At 47.0% G+C, this 23,397-nt stretch overlaps 3 protein-coding genes and 1 pseudogene across 4 annotated transcripts; 1 reads left to right on the plus strand and 3 right to left on the minus strand.

Annotated features, from left to right (window-relative positions):
- Nucleotides 1-620: 620 nt before the first annotated feature.
- Nucleotides 621-5,247, minus strand: LOC129046729 (uncharacterized). Of its 2 annotated transcripts, none has more exons than XM_054515299.1 (3): nt 5,071-5,247; nt 1,831-1,947; nt 621-981 (listed from the first exon to the last, which is right to left on the minus strand). In XM_054515299.1, exons 1-3 carry the CDS (start codon nt 5,240-5,242, stop codon nt 623-625), a joined length of 648 nt encoding a protein of 215 aa, XP_054371274.1. In that variant the 5' UTR covers nt 5,243-5,247; the 3' UTR covers nt 621-622. The 2 variants fall into 2 exon arrangements, with proteins under 2 accessions (XP_054371274.1, XP_054371275.1); XM_054515300.1 differs by having other exon boundaries at nt 621-984; nt 5,071-5,228.
- Nucleotides 5,248-5,424: 177 nt separating this feature from the next.
- On the minus strand, nt 5,425-7,318 carry LOC118686980 (olfactory receptor 1038-like). The gene is given in 6 exon segments (XM_036383617.1): nt 5,425-5,561; nt 6,338-6,535; nt 6,538-6,595; nt 6,598-6,687; nt 6,690-6,854; nt 6,857-7,318. Coding segments are annotated over 6 exon segments (1,110 nt in total).
- Nucleotides 7,319-13,351: 6,033 nt separating this feature from the next.
- Nucleotides 13,352-14,347, plus strand: LOC118687534 (olfactory receptor 8J2-like). Its single transcript, XM_036384557.1, has one exon. The coding sequence runs from the start codon at nt 13,352-13,354 to the stop codon at nt 14,345-14,347; it is 996 nt and encodes a 331-aa protein (XP_036240450.1).
- A 3,605-nt stretch (nt 14,348-17,952) lies between these two features.
- Nucleotides 17,953-18,905, minus strand: LOC118687535 (olfactory receptor 5B21-like; annotated as a pseudogene).
- Nucleotides 18,906-23,397: the final 4,492 nt, after the last annotated feature.

Here is a 23,397-nt window from a genome sequence, read left to right on the forward strand (position 1 = left end):
ACGCGGCGTTTGGCCTTTCACTCAAGCCCCCGAAAATGCAGCACTTGAATCTCTCTTGGTGAAGCCCAAACACTGACCTACCCCGGTTTCAAGACCTCGCAAACACAGGCCACGGTCTCTGCTTCACGCCTCTAAAATGCAGAACTTGGTCTCTCTGAGATCCCAAATGCTGTCTGAGGCACCTTGGTTTCAAGCCCCCCAAACCAGTCCTTAGTGTCTCTTTCTGTACTTGGCCAAATGAGCCCAGTTTTGAGCCCCCAAATCGCAGTGCTGGGTGTCTCTCTGTGAGCCCCAAAACTGCTCCAGTCCGCAGCGTTCGGAGCCCCCAGAAACGCCCCGGGCCATGGGCGGGACCCAGCTGGGCCCCAGCAGCAGCTCCCTGACCCCCAGTGGGATGGGGAAGAGACCAGAGACAAAAATCCAGCTCGGAACAGTTTAATAATGGAAACCAGTCAAATACAATAATTTAATATTAATGACAACACACAATAACAGTGAGAGCAACAAGAGCAGTGAGAACGATAATGAACAGGAGAGAGAGAAAAGCCCCTCCACACCCTCCTTTAACATTTTAAATCCAAAATGTAATCCAGAGCACCACAAACTCCCAGTGTGGGGGATTTCATATTCCTGTTATTTTCTCTGTGTCCATCCTGGGGATTTGAGGCACTTGTTGCTCCTCTGGGCAAGGGAAAGGCTCCTGTGCTATTCCCAAAAACAGAACCCCTGGAATTAGTGCCCTGGGAGCCCAGTCTGCTCCTTCCAGTGACTGGCGGTCACCCAGAGGGTCTTTACCAGCATAAAGTGAAAATGACATCCTGGTCCAGTGCATTTCCAGCAGGATTGGGCACTCCTGGCCATGGTGACCAGTCCATGGAAGTTGGACTGGTGACAATCCAGGGGGATTTGAAGTTGGATTCTTGCAGATTTCATTGTGCAGAAGCTCCAATTCTTTTTGGCACCTCTTGTTTAAATGTTTTCCTGCTGGAAGAGGTCAATTAGTCTTTTGAATGGCCAGATTGCCAAAGGCAGTTGGGAAAACCAAGCAGCATTCCCTGCACATCTCCATCACTTCCACGTCCACCTGCAGCGAGTGGCTGAAGGACAGGAGCCAGCCCAGGACAGGCTCAGAGATGAGGCTTCCAGCCCAAACCATTCCAGGATGATTCCACCATCTCTCCCTGCATTAATTTCGTGTTGTTTCCTCTCAAATTTAAATTCCCAAATTTATGTGATTTATTAAATGAACCATTTCAAAATTATTCAGATATATAAGAAGGAGCATCCAACACACAAGAATCATTCTTTCATCCATCAAATCATTATTAAATTGGAAGCTTATTCCCTCATCTCTGTCCTTGTTTAGCTTTCCTGCAAATCCTTATGGTCCCACAGTTTCTCAGAGACATCAGCTGGGATTACTGGAAGGTTTGCTCTGCTGGAGAGCCAAGGGGAATTTACAGCATTTGTTCCTCTCCATCTTTGTCCCCTAATCAGGTTTCCCCCAGAATGCTGTTATGGGAGAAGTTTGGAATTACTAGAAATGGATCAGCTTCACAGTTTTCCCCCTCTGTTTTTCAACTATTTCAAAATTCTTGGGATTACTCTCAAATATGCCCAGGAAAATTCCTGTGAAAGGATCAATCAGAGGAAAATCATAATATAGATTCTCTACCGTAAATATGTAATTCTCTCTCTATATATAAAATATATAATATACAATATATAGTATATCATATATTATCTAATTATCGTAAATATATATTTCTCTATCCTAAATAGAGAAAACTGCCTCAGCAGCAGCTGGAATGATCCCATTGCTGCTCTTACCTGGTCTCCAGGTGCTCCTGCCAGAGCTCCCAACAGCCACTGCCATTCCTAAACAGGAGCCATGGAAGACGTTCCTGCTGTCCATGAGGGCGAGGAGGCACTTTGGGGTGTTCTTGGCTGTGCAATCAGACAAGAGAGTGTCAATGATCTCGCGCTCCCTTCCAAGCCAAAGCAGCCCCTGATTCCATGGCATGATCAGCACCTCTCCCACTTCCATTCCAGAAACATCCTCCCACTCACCCAGGACTTTCCTCTTTTTCGCTCCACATCAGGGATGTGTGGCTGAGTGCCCCAGGCATGGGATGCCTCATTCCTGGGGATGCCTTTCCCTGGGGATGCCATTCAAGGCTGAACTTGTGGCCTCAGAGCTCTGCAATGACAGCATAGCCCCAATTCCAGTTGGGAATGTATCAAACAGCAGGGTGGGGTGTTTGCTCCCTCTCCCACCCAGCCACTGGGACAGCTCACATGGAATGTCATTGACTTACTGGGTCTGAAATTCCTGGCTCAAAAGGCAGGTGATGGAATATCCTGTCCTGGGAAAATCCAGGATACCAGGAGGGTCCCTGGAAGTCACAGGTCAGAGGCAGAGTCAGATGAACAATCCTGAACTGGTTTTCAGGGGATGCATCCCCAGCCTGTGGGGACTCCAAAGCTGTTCCTTCCACCTGGGGTAGCCAGGGAAAACATCCCCATCATGGATTTCTGACAGGAAAAAACTCACAGCTCCAGGATACTTGGCTTTTCCCAAATCCAGGCCAGCACTCCAACAGGCTCTAAGGAATAAACAACAGGAAAGACTATCTCAGGGTGCACACCATTGAGATAGTCTTGGGCACCACATTCCGCTGGAACTGGGCTGCTCCCACATCTCTGTGACAGCTGGGAGCATCTCCATTTCCTTACTCCTCTATTCAGGAGAAAGAGACATCAGAGCCCTTAAACAACCAGTGTGTAATCCCAACAACCCAGGGAAAACCACCTCACTCAGGAAGAAATGTAATGCCCAGTTTTGGAAAAACCCAAATAGCAGAACTGGAAACACTTCCAGGCATGGAGATTCTCAGCTCTGGAAATGCAGCTCCCAGGCTTCTTCCCAAACTTGCCCCTGACTGGGCTCAGGGAGAAAACCTCACCCATTTCACCAGCCTGGCACTGAGTAAATTCAATGTACACCCCAGGAGGGTGTCCCTGACCACAGCAGGGCAAGGAAACAGGATGATCTATACGGTTCCTTCCCACCCTGACCATTCCAGGAGTTTAAGGCTACTTAAACTTGATTTGAGCCACTTCTCAGCTCACAACTCCTTCCCAAGCCTCATCCTCTGGGCTGCCTTTCCCAGACCATGCTGGGAAGGGAAGCAGTGGCTCCTCTCCCCAGACACACCCATTGCCAATTGCTGTGCCCTGCCCAAAACCACCGGGTGACACAGGGGCTGATCCACTGTCTTGGCTGTTTTCCATAATCCAGCATTCAGGGACTCCAGAGTTGTACAATCAGGATCAATCCCAGGTTCCAGGCACTGGCAAAAGCAGCTGCTGTGCTGGAGGGGCCAATTTCAGAGGCTCCTCTCCCCTCAGCTGGGAATTCAGTGCTGCAAAGGGCCTGGCAGTGACTGTGGATTTATCTGTTCCTATGGATTCATCCCCAGCATTCACTGCCAAGTGCTGCTGGAGCATCTCCCAGCAGAAAAAAAGCAGTGCCCAATCCAGAGGGTCCTCAGTGGGGTCCCTGCCCAGTTCTCCAGGGTGGATAGGAAGATGCTACTGACAGGCTGGATCTCAGGAGAACTTCAGTAATTTGCTGAAAGCTTCTAAAAAAACAGGGACTTGTTTCCAAGTCTAAGACAGCTCAAATCCTATTCCTAATAATGTGCTGCAAAAATGTCTCTGTGTGCAGGAATCTCCTTTTAACCTTTTTTCAGGGAATAGCTGCCTGGGATTTTAGTTAAAATTTACATCAACCTCCGACAGAAAAAAATGCCCAGAAGCTCAAGGTTGACTAAGCATGAAGAAAAAAACCATAAGAGCTCATTCCTGCACAGCCCAGACCTGACACTTTGGCTCATAAGTGAAATAGAAGGGAAATGCAGAACCAAGTTCAGTCCTACCTTTAAGCAATCCTTAAGGAGTTGACAGCCCTCCAATGAAACCCTGGCTCAGGACAAGGCTCTCCTCCCTGTGCCATTGATCCAGGTGAGCACAGGTGCTCCTGCTGGGAGTGACAGTTCCTTGGAAGGCAGCATCTCTACCTGGAGCTGGGCCTTCCCCAGCCTTTGGGGGCCGCTGTCTCCATCCTCCCACACCTCCTCATCTTCCTCCTCGCCAGGGTTGGCTTCCTCACCCTGCAGAGCAAAGCCAGGGACGGTGCCCAGCCTGCTCATGCCAGCCTGGGCAGCAGGGATGGGCTGGTGGCACCCTCTGGATGTGCCCCTGTGCCTGGCACCGTCCCTGCTCCGCGCCCATCCCCGTTCCTGCCTGGGCAGCTCCTTGGAACGGGATGTGAAAGCACAAACGTTTGCTCTGCTGGGGCTGGGACAGCAGAGACTCCCCCGGGGCAGGGGGCAAAGCTCCTGCTCCCACATCCTCTGCCTCCCACAGCCCTGCTGGGGCTGGCCAGAGCAAAGGAAACGCCTCAGCTCCTGCTGGAAATTCCCTCCTGTGCCCATCAACCCAGAGAAATCGGGGCTGCTCCATCCCTGGAAGTGTCCAAGGCCAGGCTGGATGGGGCTTGGAGCAGCCTGGAGTAGCGGATGTCCCTGGACTGACCTCAGCAGGAGCCAAATCCCACGTAAGGCCATTCCCCAGGGCATCCTCCTTCAGGGAAACAGGAGTGCCTCCAGATCCTGACACCTCTGCACAGCTAAGGAAAACTCAGAACTCTCCAAAGCTGTGTCATCCCAAACCGTGTTCCCTCCTGAAAACCAGACTGCAATCAAAGCACCTGGGCAGCAATGGGAAGGAAAGCTGCTCTAACCCCTCTGATTTCATACATGGATTTCACAATCCATTTTATCCCGTCTGGGACTTTCCCCACCTTCACTACTCACTACTGATAACTTCACTTTCACCTCAGCACATTCATTCTCTCCCCCGCACATGAACTCACATTTCACCCCGAAATGTTCATTTCGCTCCCTACAGAATTCGCCCCGGTGCCCGCAGCTCCCGGGCCGTCCCCGCCGCCCACTCGGGGCTGTCCCCGGTCCCCGTTCGGGGCCGTCCCCGTTCCCCGCTCACCTCCGAGCCCTCCGCAGCGCTCCCGGTGCCCCGGCCCGGCCCCGCCGCTCCCCGGGCTCCGCCATCGCCGCTCGCGGCTCCGCGCCTGCGCTCCCGGTACAACGGCCGCGGTTCCTGCCGGGAGCGGCCCCGGCCGAGGGCCCCGCGGCCTCGCACCGCCAGTCCCTGTCATTGTTCCGGTCCAGCTCCATGTCCCGGTCCCGGCCCAGCCCCATGTCCCGGTCCCGGTGCCGCGGGAAGGGCCCGAAGCGCGCGGAGCTGCAGTACCGGGTGTGTCCACAAGACGGCAGCACGGAGGGAGCCGCGGCCACCGCGCATGCGAAGCGTTTTTAGGCGTCCAAAAAAATCCCAATTTCATGTGCCAATAAATCCGAATTTCAGTCGATCCCGGATTTCGGGTGTTCCAGCGAGAGGAGGGAGAAAGAACTCCGCGTACACAGGGCTGTTTCTAGTTCCTTCATACAGACCATCTTGTCTTACCTCTTCGAGCCCTTTATTATTTCATTTATGTACACAAACACTTTATTTGTATTTTCAAATACAGATCCATGTTCAGAATTTCTTACAGTCTAAAATCCTATAACACAGCAGGTACGAGGTCTTCTTTTAAAATCAATTTTTATATAAATTGAGATTACTTCTCAATATATAGAAAATGAGAATCTTTGCAGTTTTAAGTATTTTACACACAAACCCCTCAAGAATTTTCTGGCATTTTTTGGGCTCTAGCCTCTCTTGGGTTTTAGGAGGACCTCTCCTGACCCCCCTCATCCCTCACTCACCTGGCTCCCCCTCCACAGATCTTGGAGTGTCCCAGTTACACCATCACCCCCTGGACTCCCCAATGTCCCTTTTTCCTCTCCCCCAGAGAAAGCATGAAATGAGTCCAAGTGCCCTGGCCAGCAGCTCGGTGCTTCCATAAAAGCCCTCTCCACATGGACATCCCCCCCAAAAAGGGGGAAAAATCAAGGGAGGGCAGGGCAGCTCCCTGAAGGGTTGGAATCTCCGCAGCTCCTGTCCTGCAGCACAGGGAGTGTCTCCGAGGGTGGTGCCTCAGCTCCCACCCCGGCTCTGCTCTGCCATGTTCCCCCTCGGTTCCTGCGCTCCACACAATGCCAGGAGATGTCTCCTCCCTTCCCTGCGGTGCTGCTGCAGGGACACCATGGCACCAATGGCTTGGAAGATGAGTCTGGACTACAACCCTGGGATCCTGAGGGTCTGATTACCAACCTCTCTTCCTGAGGGTCTAAAATCAAACACCCCTCACCGCCACAGGGTTGTCCTCTCCTTTCAGCTGACCAGGATCCATGGATGGACCAGGCAGCAAGGATCCAATTTTTTGCTTTCCTCACAGCGTTCCTCAAGTCCACGTTGCTGAGGCCATAGAGGAACGGGCTCAGCCTGAGGACAGTGATGGAATACCCCAGGGAGATGAGCTTGTCCTGCCCCACGGAGCGGCTGGAGACGGGTGCAGGTCCGTGAGGGTGGAGCTGCCATGGCACAGAGCGATGGAGGCCGGCTGGGAGCTGCCATGGCACAGGCAGACGAGGCCTCGTGCTGCCGGGCTGAGCGGATCCACAGGACGGCAGCCTGGATGGACAGAGAGGACACCAGGATTGAGCTGGATGAGCTGTGGTGCTCAGCACGTTGAACCCCACCATGGCAGCCACCACAGCCTCGCTGGCACAGGTGTCAGAGCAGGACAGGGCCAGCAGCGGGGGCCTGTCACAAACAAAGAGCTTGATGGCCCAGGAGGGACAGAACAGGACATGGAACATGGAAATATGGTGTGGAGAGTGGAGCTGAGCCCTCCAGCCAACATCCCCATGCAAATCCTCTGGGACATGAGCACAGAGTAGAGCAGGGGCCTACAGGTGGCCACGTAGTGGTCGTAGGCCATGGCGGCCAGCACGTGGCACTCCGTGGTGGCCCAGGTGGCGAAGGAGAAGAGCTGGGTGACGCATCTCACGAAGGAAATCACCTTCTCTACCAAAACATCCCATAGGCTCCGGAGGATGATGGTGAAGGAGCAGCAGACATCCAGCAGGGACACGTGGCTCTGGAAGAAGCACATGGGCATGCAGAGGCGCGGATCGATCCGGTTCAACACGATGGCTCCCAGATTTCCTAGGAGAGTGACCACGTAGAGGGCAAGGAACAAGACAAAAAACATCACCTGCAGATCTGCTTGGGTGGTGAAGCCCAGGAGAATAAATTCAGATGCAAACATCTCATTTTCTCCAGCCATACTGAACATTTTCTACATGCAGTTCAGCTGCTCTCTGTCTTTAGATTGAACTGTTTAATGCACATAAATCCATTGATAATGATAAGAATGTTAATTTCTGTCAAGCAGTTGCAAAACCTTCAGTCGATAAAAGGTAAATTCTCCTTGAAAGAGAAAAACCACAAGTTCCTGGCACCAGTAACCCTGTTCAGCCAATGTATTTGGAAGCAGGGACATATTTAAGCCATGAAGAAGGGAAATACCATATCAAAATTAATAAATCATAAATAAGTTGCAATGCTTCCTCCTAGTTCTTCTCAATCCACTTACACATGGAATTCCATTATTTTCATGATAATTCCTGGGAATATGAAACTATTTCTTATCTTTTGACCATTCCCTATCCAGCCTGAGCACTTGAGGAATAAATACCTGCTCCCCGTGTCCCAGGAAGAGATTTTCTAGGTGAATGCATTGGAAAATGGGACTTCCCTTGGTGTATTTTTTCCTGGTGTAGGGATAAGAGCTGGGATTTGTCTTACCTCACTTTGCTTTAGATGTGATCCTTGATTTAGAGGTAAAAGATGAATTCATGTTCCATCTTGCTATTCACCAGGGAGAGATCAGCAGCTCCTAAAACCCTACTTTACAACAGATAGAATAAATCAACATGGATTTTTCTCCTGGATAATCATGGCTTGACAGAATTGCACCAGAGAGTAAACCAAGAGTAGGCACTGCTGGCTCCTGACAAATGGATCCAAATCTGGAAATCCTCATTACTGCATGAGCCTTGGTTGAAGGCTGAGTTCAGCCCCAGAACCTGACATCTCTTTCAGGTGTTCCATGGTCTCCTGGAGTTACTAAGGAGGATTTAGAGCTGCTTTTCATTACCCTCATGAAGTTGACAGAGATGCTAAAAATAAGGAAAACCAGACATTTTTGAGGCTGAATTTCCCCCAAGAGGCAGAATCCACCTGCTTCCATCAGAGAACTGACCTCGATTTCTTGCTTAACTAAAGTCCAGCCTCACTTTTTCTTACTTAACCAACCAGCTTTACTTTGTGTGGTGGATCAGACACCTGGAATGGAAATAAACTCAATTAAAACCCATGGGTTATAATTTGGTTATATGGGTTATATTTTATTCTTGCTGAGAAGCAGGTGGTTGGTGTGGAATAACTAATGGAGTGTTCATCCTGTCTTCCCGTGGTGAGGATCTCCATTGTGGCACCCAAATTCCATAAAATCTTTGGGCAAAGCAGTAGAAGAGCTTCCAATGAGCTGCCCTAGGATTCACCAAGATTACCTCATGCAACCTGACCTTAAACACTTCCAGGGATGGGGCAGCCACAACTTTTCTGGGAAATCTATTCCAGGGCCTCACCACCCTCTCAGGAAGGATTTATTCCCAGTATTCCATCTAACTCCACCCAAAGGATTCAGACAACCTGAAGCACCAGCTGAAAATTGTCCTGAGACAAAAATAAAGTGCAGTTTAAAGCATCTTTTCCAAATGTGAGAACTTCAAACACCCAATATTTTCAACTGGCTCTGGAGCTGACACTTAGAAAATAAAATATCCAGGTGGGATCAGGCACACAATGCCATTGTTTTATTTATTGCCTACTTCTCAGTTTCCTGAGCAAGAACAAGACACTTTGCTACCCGAGGCTTACAGGGAAAAAGGAGGTTTTATGTAAAATAAAATGAGATCATATTTCCAGCAACGTCCAATAGATGGTGGTGACACACAGGAAATACTGATGGATATTTTTTAACCTTTTTCCCCTTCAGTTCTCCATTTGATACCTTAAAAGGATTTTTGTGGCTCTTTAATGTCCCTTGGGCTTGACAGCTGAGTACCACGGTGTACCAAAGGAGCAAAAATAAGTTGTTCATGTAAAAACAGGAATTAAATTAATTTGGAAGTAGATGAAACGCAACTTTTTAGAAGGAAAGGAGTTTTTTGACAACAAAAACCAGGTTGATTTGTCATCCTTGCCAGCACCAAGTTTTCATCCAGAATGTAGAGAAATGAGGGACCTGCAATTTCAGTCAGGAGTTATTTCTTGCCTAAAAGTTTGACTTTTTAAATAATTATCACCCTTCATCTTTTAATTTCAGGTTTTCAGGTTTTTTTCTTGCTTTGCTTTGTTATTTTTCAGTCCCTTTTCCCTACTGCCAAAGGGCAAATCTCTGGATACAAACTCCGCTGATAATATTCCTGACTCTGTTTTTGGCAAACCACCAGGGGTATAAAGAGGAAAACTAATTAGGGTTTTGTTTGAAGGCTTTGAAAAGCAGAAATTGAGGGTGGAAAAGGACAGGGCAAAGGTGACTGGTTCAATTGGAAATTTACCTAGTTTTCAAATATGAAGCTACTAATTAATTAATTAATTGACTTGGCTTATGGATGATATCTCATTATCTCCAAACTGTGTTAAAACTGCAAATTAATCCATTTAGAATGTTATCCTTCCATCTTTTCTAGAAAGGGCTTTTTGTGGGAGCTGCCTCCCTAATCCAGCCCAGAAATCACAGAAGTCTGAAATGTGGGTTTTTTTTCTAATGTGTTAAACCCACATAACCTTTATACAGGGGATCCTGACACCTCTCACACAATCCTGGAATAGTTTGGGATGGCAGGCACCTGAAGGGTCATCCAGTTCCACCCCACTGCCATGGGCAGGGCCACCTTCCACTAGCCCAGGGTGCTCCAAGCTCCGTATCCATAAATATATATGGATATAAATGGATAACTTGCTATCCTAGCACCAGAGATCTCCTAGATGTTTGTCCTTTCTGATCCAACATCATAAATATCTATTAAAATCCAATATCAAGTGTACATTATCCCATATATTTATACATAAAATGCAAAACATTATTGGGTTAAATGTGCGCACCAACACCCACATGTTACTGGATCTTCTTCCCCCTCACAAGCTCCATGAATCCCACTTCATTTCCAGCTGAAACCAAGGTATGGATGAGAGCCCTGGCATGAGGGAGGGGAAAAAAAGAGCCAGACAGAATTCCCTGTCCCTGATAACACAACAAACCAGAATAAAAGGATTAAAGATAAAAATCCAATTCTTACCTCACCAGAGGAGCATCAGGATCAGAAGGTTCATTGAGAAACCCTCTCCACCAGCAAAACATCCTTTAATAGAAATACAATTTAATTTTTATAGTGAACATAACTTTACTTCAGGGTCAGGGGTGGGGTTGCTCCAGGTATGCATTGCAAACATCTCAGGCTGTCCTGGATGGATCCCTGGAGCAGCCAGCTGGGATTGCAGGGGGTGAGGGCTGATCCAGGCCTCCAGGTAAGGAATGAGCCCAAAATGCTTCCAGGTTGCTCCTGGCCTAGCACTGGGAGGTCTGTACAGGACCCACCTGTCAGAACATGATCCAGAGTCCATTAAACCTTCTTATTCTGCTCCAGGTATTCCCAGGAATATCTCAGCTGCCCACAAAGTACAGTTTGGATCCACAGATGGGATTGATCAGTTATCAATAACACATCCCACGATAGCTTAGGTGGAATTAGAGGGATCAAGAGACTCCAGGTAGGCTGGAAGAGGATGTGCCATGTCCAAAGGAGACCCACACAGGGTCGCAGAATCCTGGAATGGTTTGGGTTGGAAAGAGCTCTAAAGATCATCCAGCTCGTGCTGATGTTTTGGTTTGGTGTAGCTCTGCAAACAACAACATTTTAACATCAGTGTTGGAATTTGGTGAGTTTCCACACCAAAATTTCACCACTGACTCCCATTAGTTCCTGCTTTATTCCCCATTCCCCAGGCACAACTTCAAACACCCCCCTCTTTTCTCAAAATAATAAATAAAACCAAGAAATCCAGTTATTTCCATGAGAAACTTTTGATGCTTAGAAAAGAATGACCAAGAAGGCAAAACAGCTTGTAAAAGAAGTTAAATAATTATCAGGTAATTAAGTATAAACCTTTGAACTGTTTATCACTCAATCCTTCCTCTGCCTGTGTGCATTTTCTAAGAAAAATGGCAATTTTTGCTTTCATGAGTATTTCTGCTCCATTTCTTTGACATTGACCCAAATCAGATCTATTTTATCTTTTTCCAGGACTGTATTGCACCAAATCTCCACTGACTTCCCCAAAACCCTTATTTTTCCACCTTCCATCTTGCTTCATAAATCAGAATCAGATTTATTCCAAGCCTCCTGATGTTCTCTGAGCCAAGACTCCAAACCACCAGGACAGCTGGTGACAATGAGGCAGGTCCAAGGTTGACCTAAATTCTATGTTTTTTTAAATAAGGTATTTATTTTAATTCTTAATCCAGTCTATCAAACTGTTATACTATAAATCGTTCACCATGGATAAAGTTCACATAGATAAATTAATGTTTTATACCTTTATGAGCTCCAGCAAGCTGAAACATCCAAAAACCAACTCAGTCCTGGTTAGGGCTGGATCTGTGATGAAGACAAGGTGCAGATTAGAGGAAGATGTGCACATGTTGTTAAACTGGCAACCAGGACTTCTACAGAGGGAACAACCTCCTTGGGCTGAGCTTAAGCTGAGCTTAAATAGAGTTTGTGGGTCAAGGTGTGGATGGAGCCCCCAGATGGGGTGATTAATGCAAATTAGTTCACTCTGGGATAATTAATCACTGTCTGAAAGTGCCCAGAGCAGCCTGCCCAGGTGTGGACATCTGGGCTGCAGGTACCTCACCTTGGATAATCCCATCCTTGAAGGAAAACTGGGCTGCCTGGTGTCCACAGAGGAACATCAGCAGCTCCAGAGCTGGAGGTGCTTCGTGTGACACTTGGGGACCCTCTCACCAGCCGGTCACTGCTGGTGCCACGTGTCCATGTGATGTGGTGGCTCATCCACGTGATGGACTTGAGATCCCTGAAGCACAATGGATTTCAGAATTCCATTCTATCCCTTTTTTTTTTTCCCTCTTTTCTTTGTTTATGTGCTGTGCCATGAGGAGCCCTGAGGGGTTTGTCCCAGGAGAGCAGAGGGAATATATTCACAGCCCTGTCACCCACAGGTTCAGAGTTGGAGTCAGGAAAGGAGCACATCCCTCTCCACATCAGCCTGGATGTTCTCTGCTGCATTTGGGATAAACCCTTGGCTCCCACCACCACAGCGAGGGCACAGGAGGAGCTGTAAATCCAAGAGAAAGAAGTTGGATTCCTTCTCCATGTCCTCATATCCTCTTTTTTGGGGCTGTGCTGAAAAACAGCCTTCCAAATACAGGATTTTTTATAATAAATGGGAGTAATGGCTTCTGCAAATTGGTTTTTGTTTTCCTTAGGCAGCTAAAGCAAGATAAATGGATTTATGGAAGTGTTAAGGACAATTCTTATTTAGTTATGAAGAATTGTCAGCAGAATGCAGTTGTTAACAAATCAGCTTCTGGAATTGGATTGTTTTAAAATTCATTCCCATTCAAAGTAAGTCTTATCTTAATTCCCATGGTTTTTTGCATGTTTCAGCCTGCTGGAGCTCAGAAAGGCTTAAACATGAATTTATTCATGTGATTTTTATCCAGTGTGAGTGATATGATATATAATACAACAGTTTGATGGACTGGATTAATAATTAAAAGCAAAGGAAAAGTATTCTTAATGTGGTGCAATCTGGGATTTCACTGGCACTGGGACTTTCTCCCACTCCAGGTTTACATTATCTCCAATGAGATTCCTCCAAGGTGCCTTCTGAAACAAATTTCTTTCAAACCAAAAGGGAATAAATATCTGATTCTTTTCTTTGCCATTAATAAACATGTGCCAGAATAAATCCATAATTTTAGGTATCCAAGCACAGAAAAGCAAATTTGCCATTTGTGTTTCTTTAAGCTGTGTGTTCTTTTCTAGGCACCTCAACTGATAAATAAAAAAGTATAGAATTTATGTTTGGAAAATATATGGAATATACCAAAGTATGGCAATAAAAATGGTGATCAATTGGCGTTAAATATGACCCAAAAGCAAAACTCTGGGTTTTACAATTTTGATGTATTTCTTCCCTTTGCCTCAGCAGGTAACACCTGGCCATGGGAGGAAACTACACACAGCCAAGATTCATCCTCCTGGGAATTACAGACACTCCCTGGGCGCAGGCCCCTCTTTTTGTGCTCTTTCTGTTGATTTACATCGTCACTTTGGCAGGGAACATTGGGCTGATGGTCTTGGTTTGGGTGGCTCCCAGCCTCCACACCCCCATGTACTTCTTCCTCACCCACCTTTCCCTGGCCGACGTCTGCTATTCCACCGTCATCTCCCCCAAAATGCTCACAGATCTGTTATTTGGGGATAAAACCATTTCCTGGGCCGGCTGCGTGACACAATTCCACCTCTTTGCTCTCTTTGTCACGGCCGAGTGTCACCTCCTGGCCGCCATGGCCTACGACCGGCACGTGGCCATCTGCCACCCCCTGAGCTATGTCCTGGTGGTGTCCCCCCGGGCCTGCTGGCAGCTGGTGGCCTGGTGCTACCTCATGGCCTCCCTCAGCGCCCTCCTCTACACCGGCTGCACATTTGGGGGCTCCTTCTGTGGGCCCAACCATGTTGATCACTTCTTCTGTGACGCCAGCCCTGTGCTGAGGCTGGCGTGCTCCGACACCCGCGGCTGCGAGGGCGCCATCTTCGCCCTGGCCGCAGCCAACGGGCTGGGCACCAGCGTGGTCATCCTGCTCTCCTACGGCCGCATCCTGCACGCCATCCTGGGCACGAGCTCGGCGCCCAGCAGGGCCAGAGCCTTCCGCACCTGCGCCTCCCACCTGGCGTCCGTGGCTGTGTTCTACGGCTCCCTGTTCTTCATGTACCTGCAGCCGGCGTCACAGCACGGCAGCCGGGACAAGGTGGCCTCTGTCTTCTACACCGTGGTCAGCCCCATGCTCAACCCTTTCATCTACAGCCTGAGGAACAGGGAGGTGAAGGCAGCGCTGGGGAGGGGCAGGAGGAGGGTATTAAACCTCTGCCGGCATCAGACAGGTGTGGCTCGTGGCATCAGGGAGTCCTGGAATGGTTTGGGTTGGAAGGGACCTTAAAGATCATCTGGTCCTACACTCCATGGGCAGGGACACCTTCCACTACACCAGGCAGCTCCAAACCCCATCCAACCTGGCCTGGAACTCTTCCAGGGATGGGGCAGCCACAGCTTCTCTGGGCAGCCTGTGCAAGGGCCTCCCCACCCTCACAGGGAAAAATTTCTTCCCAGAATCCCATCTAAACCTACCCTCAGCTTAAAGCCATTCTCTGTTGTTCTGACACTCCATGCCCTTGTGGAAGAAAACTGCTCCTCTAAAGCAAGAATAAAAAAAAAAATTAAATTATATGGATTTTTCCCTGATCCTCACAGTTTTATATAGGTTCTTCCATAGTTCCTCACAAAACTCAATTACAATATTTATCCTGGAGAAGTAGACCCCACACTCACATATTCCTTGTAAGGAAACAGGAGTGGGAGCCTCAAACTTGAATTTCCTTTGTGGCCATGAGGCTGTCAGAAGAAATCACCCAGAATTATTCCAGGGTATTATTCCAATTAAACTTTTCTTTCTCTCAGGAAAAGCAAACCACAGCTTTAATGGTTTATAACTTATTTTGCACTGATCAATATGTATTTTTCTTGCAAGATTATTGTCCTTTTCCCTAAACCCCAATAAAATTCCTCATTGTTACCTGTGAGTTATTTATTAGAGCCAAGCTGCTGGGGTGGGAGGGAGCATTTGGGAAGAACAAGAGCATTTTTAAATTTGGTTGATAAATGAGTAAAATAAAAGGCTTTAAAAGTGCATTTTTTTCTGACTCAGAGGGATAAAATGCTGATGCAAGTCAGGATCTCAAGATACACCTTGGAATATCAAGGGGAATGCAAATCACATATTGAAAACATAACAGGTGCATTTCACCCAAACTTTAAGCACTTAAGTGACTTGGTTTCCATAGATGAAAGAATCCTCAACACCTCATCTATGGATAGCTGGGAGCTGTTTGGGTCTGGAAAAGGCCCTAAAAAGCCAAAAACAACAGTTCTCCAAAATATGGCTCAATAAAGAAGACACAGGGTGGCCACAACACTGGGGAGAGACCAGCAATCCTTCATCTTCTCCTGGCAGGCACTAGAATGGAAAAAAACTCCTACTTTCTGCTCATCCTAACAAATTCCAAGATAAATATCCTTTATTGTTTTTGAGGGCAAACTGATCACAATCCTGCAACTTGCTTTTACAATTCAGATGGTCTGGATAAGCTCAGCAGACACTTCCCCCTCTTCCTCCTCTTCTCCTCCCCCTCATTTTGGTTGTCCCTCACCTGTTGTCACCTTTGGGGGCTGGGATGAGTTTGGACTGTGCAGAGGCATAAGCCCTGGCTGCAGCAGGGAAAGGTGGAAGCAGAAAACTTTTCCCTTTGGTGTTGTGTTGCAGATGTTGTGTTCTGAGGAGTTACATGAGAATTCACTTCTGTTTGAAAAGTAAATGGACTGTGAGAGTCTCCTTGTTCTCTGGGAAAAAACAGCAGGAGAAGAGATGTTTTAAGTCTGGGGTGAAGAGGGAAAGGTAGATTTGGACCTAGATAAAGAAGCTGGAATTGATATAATTAAATGATAAAGCTATAAATGTCAAATATAGATATCAAAGTTGGGAGGGAAGGGACTTTAAAGCTCATCCCATTCCAACACCTTCCACTAGACCAAGCCCTGTCCAACCTGGCCTTGCACACTTCCAGGGATGGGGTAGCCACAGCTTCTCTGGGCAACCTGTGCCAGGCCCTCAGCACCCTCCCAGGGAAGGATTTCTTTGTTACATCCAGTGTAAACCCACTCTCTTTCAGTTCAAGATTTTCAGGTTTAAATGAAGAATTAAGAAAGCCCACCAGCAGGTCTCAGCTCCAGGGTGCCACCATACAGGTACTCACAGCTATTTCCAGCACAAGGGATGCTGCTCCCACTCCCAGAGCAAGAAGTGATCCTGGGAGACCAACCACCCTTCAAGGGATCACCAGCTTAACAAGATCTTCTGGGCTTTGCCAAGAGTTTCCTAATCATCATCATGGAACTTCTCAGAGGGCTTCTCAACAACTTCTTTCATTCATCTTAACGAGCCATTAGAGACTAATTAGCAAAGGAAAACAAGGAAGAAACTTTCTTCCTTGTTAAAGAGAAAGTGAACTTCTCCAGATGCTATGTTTGTCAGATCCAGGCCCTGGAGCCAAAAAGCTGGAGGGTCAATGTGTTGGTACCGGTCTGTGTTAGGAGACCTAAAGCTCATCCAGTGCCACCTCCTGCCATGGGTGGGTACACCTTCCACTATCCCAGGCTGCTCCAATTCCCAGCCAGCCTGGCCTTGGACACTTCCAGGGATGGGACAGCCACAGCTTCTCTGGGCAATCTGTGCCAGGGCCTCAGCACCCTCACAGGGAAGAATTTCTTCCCCATATCCAATCTAAAAGCCATTCCTGCTTGTCCTGCCACTCCAGGCCCTTCCCAGAGTCCCTCTGCAGCTCTCCAGGAGTCCCATTAGGCTCTGGAAGGGCCTCTCAAGTCTGACCTCTACAGACTGAGCTCAGATATGGGTTAGTGCTGGCCTTGGCAGAGCTGGGTTAACAGTTGGGCTCCATTATCTTAGAGGGCTTTTCCAACCTAAATGATTCTGGGATTCTGTAACTGTTTCTACCCCATATTTGCTCCTCATCAGCATTCCTGCCACTCCTTCTGTGCTCAGTTTCACTGTAGTTCAAACAGTTTGTTTTTCCTTCCTCTCTGTCTTGGTTTATTTTAGAGGGGAAATTGCACAGTTGCTCAAAACTAAGCAAGGCCTGCTTAATAACAAAACCAAAATATGAACAAAATGCTGGGATAGGGAGCAGCACTTGTAATTCCACCATGATCCATAGGAGATGCCAGATGAGGGCTTCCTGCTCTTTGAGCAAGACTGGGCCTTGAGTTGGGTCACTGCCCACCCTGTGGTGGCACACAGGAAACTCCCCTTGGAATGGATGACTTTGGAAGCAGCTCCTTCAGCAGGAGACTTGCACTGGTAAGTAAACACCATCAGTTTCAGGAAGTTTGATATATATATTCTATATATTGTAGCCTGAGAGTTTATGTCGCACTTCTTTTTATATATATAAATTTATATGTATAAAGATCTTAATATATATTTCTTTATGTATATAAGGAAAGTTTGTTTATAGAATTTCTTTATATTTTTTCTTAATATATATATAATTTTAAATATATATAAATTTGTCCTTGAAATATATAATTGGCTTCTTGGCATCACAGGGAAATAAAAAGAACCAGTGTAAGAAATGGAGATTCAGGGATTGGGAAACAACTGGGGGTTTGGAGAAGTGCTGCAACTGCTAACTGGGAAGAAGGGAGAACACTTTGGAAAATCTCTTGCTGCATTTTATTTTTACATTATCTGGGATATCCTGATGTCTAAACAACCAGAGAGTGTCACAATCAGGCAGATGGAGAAAAGTTTCTCTTTTTTTTTTTTTTCCCTAAAAGAAGGAAATGGTCCCAAGTAGCTGTAATCAGAAGAGATGAAGAGTCCTTGGTCCTCAAGTTCTACAAGTGGTCAAGAAGGGCTTAAATTCCTGAAATTAAAATACCAGGCACCAAACACAAACAAAAAAGGAAATACTATTTTTCAGCCGAGTGTTTCCTCCCCATCAGCCTCCAGAGCCCCGGCCTTCACCTCCTGGTTCCTCAGGCTGTAGATGAAGGGGTTCAGCATGGGCGTCACCATGGTGTGGAACACAGAGGCCACCTTGTCTGGCTCCCGGGAGCTCCTGGAGCTGCGCCGGCAGTACATGGACACCAGGGATCCGTAGAAGAGCGCCACGAGAGCCAGCTGGGAGGCGCAGGTGGAGAAGGCCTTGCGCTTCCCCGCGGCCAAGCGCGTGCCCAGGGCGGCGGCGGCCAGGATGCGGGCATAGGAGAGGAGGATGGCCAGGACGGTGGCGGCCAGGCTGAATCCCGCCATGAGGAACGTGCCCAGCTCGTTGGGCGCGGGGTCCGTGCAGGAGAGGGCGAAGAGCGGGGGCCCCTCGCAGTAGAAGTGGCAGATGCCCTTGGGGCCGCAGAAGCTCAGCCTGAGGGCCAGGCCCGTGTGGAGGGCGGCGTTGGTGGCCCCAGCCAGGCAGGAGCCGGCCACCAGGAGCGCACAGATCCCTCGGGACATGGAGAGGGGGTAGAGCAGGGGGTGGCAGACGGCCACGTAGCGGTCAGAGGCCATGGCAGCCAGCAGGTAGCACTCGGTGGTGGCAAAGGCCACGTAGAAATAGAACTGCGTGAGGCACTAGGCGTGAGAAATGGCCTTGTCCTCATCCAGGAGATCCCAGAGCAGCCTGGGAGTGATGCAGGAGGAATAGCAGAGGTCCAGGAAGGACAGGCTGCTCAGGAAGAAGTACATGGGGGTGTGGAGCTGGGCAACCAGCCTGATCAACACCAGCAGCCCCGTATTCCCCAGCAGGGTGATCACATAGGTTGCCAGGAACACCACAAACAGGACAACCTGGATGGACATGGCCCTGCTCAGAGAATCCCAAGAGGACAAAGTGAGCACTGGTGGTTCCATTTCCTTTGGCTGCCATCCTAATGCAGCCAAATGGAAATGTGTGACACTCTCTGCTGTGGGAAAGCCCAGATGGAGAGTCAGGATATTCCTGTTTTCTGCACAAACAGGTTAAAAATGGCTGTGTTTTTATCAGCAAACACAGCCTGGAGATGCAGGAACTGCAGAATTTACTGTTTGGTTCAAAATACATTTTAAAGTAGTCAAAGTTCACTACTGAGTTTGTTTCTAATGGTTTTAGTCTGGTTTAGCCACTGATTGGGTTTGATAAATTACTTTGCACAGTGGAAGGTTTAGAACACCTCCTGAAGAAGTTAAGGGAACAATTACTCATCAGATTCAAAGCATTAACCCCAGCAATTTATCCTGAATTTAGAAATCATTGTGAATTTGAAAAAAAACTGAAAACAACAAAAACCAACCCCAAACATCATTGGTTTAGATGATCCAAAAGAGACAAAGCACTGGTGAGAGATCAGGACATCTTTAAAATTTTCTTTAGGAGAGTTAGAACAAATTAAAATAAACCAAATTTATTCTCTTCCTTCCCATGAAACTGAAATTCAGGTTCAAACAGGAGATTTAGTGTATTAAAAAGCCCTTTAAATATGGTGATACTTGTGTCATTCCTGTGAGAAGTGTGAAGTGGAGAAAGAAAAGAGTTTTAAAAGTCTGGAGGCCCCAAAAACATTGTGGTGCCATGATTAACTGGGAGGAGTAAGATGCTGATAATACATTTCAAATAAATAGAGTATTTATAATTTGAGAAATAATCCAGGTAGTGCTGCTATGCAATAATTGATCTTCAAGGCCAGGTTGGACAGGGCTTGGAACAACCTGGGCTAGTGCAAGGTGTCCCTGCCCATGGATCATCACTGGAGGATCCATAAGGTCCCTTCCAACCCAAGCTGTGGATGTCATGATAAATTCCTGGATTTCACCTCAGAGACCCTGAGCCTGGATGATTATTTGTTGTGAGAACAGGCTCTCACTTCAAGCCCTCTCCTTGCAACAGATCAACTCCCTGCAGCCTTATTTTGGCTAAAATTCACCTGTTTCCTCACATCTCAGGGCCCTTTTTGCTTGATCAGATTTTATCTCCCAGACCAAAATTTCCAGGGAGAAATAAACCCAGTGTTAGTGTGGGAATAATTTACCTTCACAAATTTACCTTCACAAAAAGCATTAAAACTTGACCAAAAAATCTGCTGTTTGCAGTCCTCGTTCACAGGAACACCAAGGGGTTTGTCACTGCCCAGCCGTGGAGCAGGAAATTTCCCTTAGGAATGGATGACTTTGGAAGCAGCTCCTTAAAGAGGAGACCTGTGCTGGTAAATAAAGACCATTAGTTAAAACAACTCAATTAGTTTCAGGAAGTTAAATGGCAGCTTGAGGATTTATTTACCACTATATATATACAATTAAATATATGAATATTTTACTATATAAATAAAGTTAATATAGAGGTTTAATTTATATATGCAGTTAGAGATGTAATTACTTAATAAATATAAATATTTTCCTAATAGATATAATTTTATTTTATATATTATATGTAATTGCATACATTTAAATGTATCTCTTAGAATATATAAATAATTTCCTGGGATCACAGGGAATTAAAAAGAACTGGTGTAAGAAATGGAGCTTCAGGGATTGAGAGACAGCCCAGGGTTTGGAAAAGTGTTGCAATTGCCAATCAGGATGAAAGGAAAACTCTGCAGGAACTTTACTGCTGCAATTTATTTTTACATTTTCTGGTGATAATAATGAGCTGAATTTAAGACTTTTGGGTTCAGATTGACCCTTCAGTCAATTTGCCCAGAGTGTGAGGAATAGTCATCCAAAATGTGAGTTAGGAATGAAGGTTCAGATGTACTGGAATACATGTTTTGCAACCAGGAAGAACCTTCATCAATTTCCTGGAGTTATTTGTTATTATATCCTTCTGCAAACACTTGGGAAGCACAATTTTCCCCAACCAGCAAAAAATTGTCTCAAAACCACTTAACATTTCACCCTTTCTGATTGTTAAGATACTCACAGGTCCTGCAGCTGAAGTCCACGAGCTCCATCGGTCTGGCCAAAACCAGCAAGTTTTCTGTTCCCACCCCCTAACGTGGCTGGAATATTTAAGTTTTACCCCATCCCCACGCGACCAATAACCACAGGGTCTCTGAGGCACCTGAACACAACATGAGCCTTCTCCAGAGGCCCTGGGATCCATCCCAAGGTTTCTCCCTGGAGTTTTAGGGATGGGATGCCTGCAGCACATCAGAATTGATGCCTGCAGAGCCTGGGCGATGCCATTTGTGAACACAACACTGCCAAGAGGAAACACCAAAAGAAGGATTTTTGCGAAAGGCTTGAATTTGAAAATTTTTTAAATTCTTCCCTAATTCCATATTTCTCTTCTCACTCTCCCAAAGAAGCTTTTCCTTCCCTGTTCCTCCAGCTGTCAGTCAGAGGTTCATTGCAGGAAGTCCCTTGAGTGGCTGTCAGTGCTTTTCTCCAGCTGCTGGTGGATGTCCTTGCATTCAGAACACTCACTGATGGCTCATCTCCATCCTGGTGGCCACCACAACCTCCACACCTGCTCTCCTGTCCCAGTGTCTGGGACAATTATTCCCCATGGGCAACGCTCAGCATTTTCCCTTTTCCAAGCTTACCTGGTTCCCATCTGCCCATTTTTGACCAGGAAGCCTCATTTTCAAAAACCGTTTTGCAATGTGTGCTTCAAAATGAGTTGAGGAGACTTATGGGGAGTAAACTCTACCAGCCAGAGAATCCTGGGATGGCTGGGGTTGGAAGGGACCTTAAAGCTCATCTCATTCCCGTGCCCTGCCATGGGCAGGGACACAGGATGACCCCTGAGGAATGTGTGAGGAGTGTGTTTGCTCCACCAGGAGCAAACATCAGTGCTGGACGTTCCATCTCCTTCCCTCATGGTGGCTCCAGCTCCACTCGTGCATGGTGAGGTGCTGTTCCCACAGAAGTTGGACACAGTTCACCCTCCTTTCCCCAGTCCCCACTTGCACCACAACCCAAAACCTTTTGGTTTTGAGAGCAGCAGCTCCAGCACAAAGCTACAACACGCACAGTGACAGTGCCACAGCCACAAACTCAGGGTTTAATTCACTAAGGGCTCATGATCCTGTTTAAAGGTCAGCTGATGGCCAAGGCAAGACCAACTGGAAATAAAGAAATTAAAGCCATGAAATGCTTTCTCAAACTATTATTAAAATATTGAATATTTTTCAAATATTTTTTGTATTGCCAAACAATGGTAAGGTCCCAGAGCAAAGAGAGTTGCTCTGGGGTTATGTTTTAAATGCCTTAATGTTTTAATCAATTAAAAATTCTGGGGGGGTTATGTTTTAAATAAAACATTTAAAATAATCTTTGGTCTTATTTAAAGAAAAAATGTACAATCTTGTCTGCATCTAAATTAAACAATGTCTTGAGGGTGGCATGGAGGAGCAGAAGGGTGGGAGAACAGCAGGAAATACACAAAGAGGTCCCAGCTCATGGTTCTGATCACAGAGTCATAGAATTGGTTAGGCTGGAAATATCCTCTGGGATCATCAAGTCCACCATTCCCACATCAGTGCCAAGGTCACCACTAATCCATGTCTCCAGGTGCCACATCCACACACCTTTTAAACCCCTCCAGGGATGGGAATTCCACCACTGCCCGGGCAACCTGTTCCAGGGCTGGACAGCCCTTCCCGTGAAGGAATTTTCCCTTTCCAACCTAAACCTCCCCTGGTGCCTCTTGAGGATGTTGTCTCCACATCTGTGGACGTGTGAGTTGAGGCCCTTTGGGGCCTGCCATGGGGGCTCAGCACAGCTGAGGAAAGAGGAACAGGAGCATAAACAGCTCAGGGGGATTTAGCCAGGCAGCCTGACTAAATAATAACCAGGGAATTGTTGGCAAGACTTGGGAACAAAGGATTCAGCTGAGTGACTCTGAGTGCCTGTGAGTTTTGTGTCATCAATAAGTCAGCAAACTACCTTGATTCTGGCTTGATTTAATCCAACTGAGCAGCTTCTCCTCCATCCCAAGTTGTTCTGAGTCTCTAGGAGAGTCTCATCACTCTGGATTTCACCATGGACGTGGCACAGGGTGAGATAATGCACTGATTGGAGGGTTTGGGTTTTTTCATATAGGCAGTGCTTTAACACCAAATGTGTCACAGAATTCTGCAATGGTTTGGGTTGGAAGAGACCTCAAAGCTCATTCAGTTCCAACCTCCTGCTGTGGGCAGGGACACCTTCCACTAGACCAGGCTGCTCCAAGCCTCATCCAAACACCAAAACTGGAGTGAAATTGTTATTTTCAGCTGATATTGAGTCAGCCAGCACATCATCTAAATCATCTAAATCAGCCAGCACATCATCTGAATAAAGTGCAGAAGGCCCCAAAAATATCTCTCTACATATTTTACAAAAATCCCAGCATATCACCCACATCTCCATTGTATCTGGCCACAACATTAAAACATCCAAGC

This window comes from Molothrus ater, chromosome 6 (genome assembly GCF_012460135.2).
Source record: "Molothrus ater isolate BHLD 08-10-18 breed brown headed cowbird chromosome 6, BPBGC_Mater_1.1, whole genome shotgun sequence".
NCBI lineage: Eukaryota > Metazoa > Chordata > Aves > Passeriformes > Icteridae > Molothrus > Molothrus ater.

Excerpts from the sequence above, each read along its gene's own strand:
- LOC118687534 (XM_036384557.1), top strand. The coding sequence starts at position 13,352 with ATGGGAGGAAACTACACACAGCCAAGATTCATCCTCCTGGGAATTACA.
- LOC129046729 (XM_054515299.1), bottom strand. The coding sequence starts at position 5,242 with ATGACAGGGACTGGCGGTGCGAGGCCGCGGGGCCCTCGGCCGGGGCCG. Across the intron at positions 1,948-5,070 it reads GCGCTGCGGAGGGCTCGGAG|CCAAGAACACCCCAAAGTGC; the intron begins GTGAGCGGGGAA and ends CTGATTGCACAG. Across the intron at positions 982-1,830 it reads CAGGAGCACCTGGAGACCAG|GAAAACATTTAAACAAGAGG; the intron begins GTAAGAGCAGCA and ends CTCTTCCAGCAG.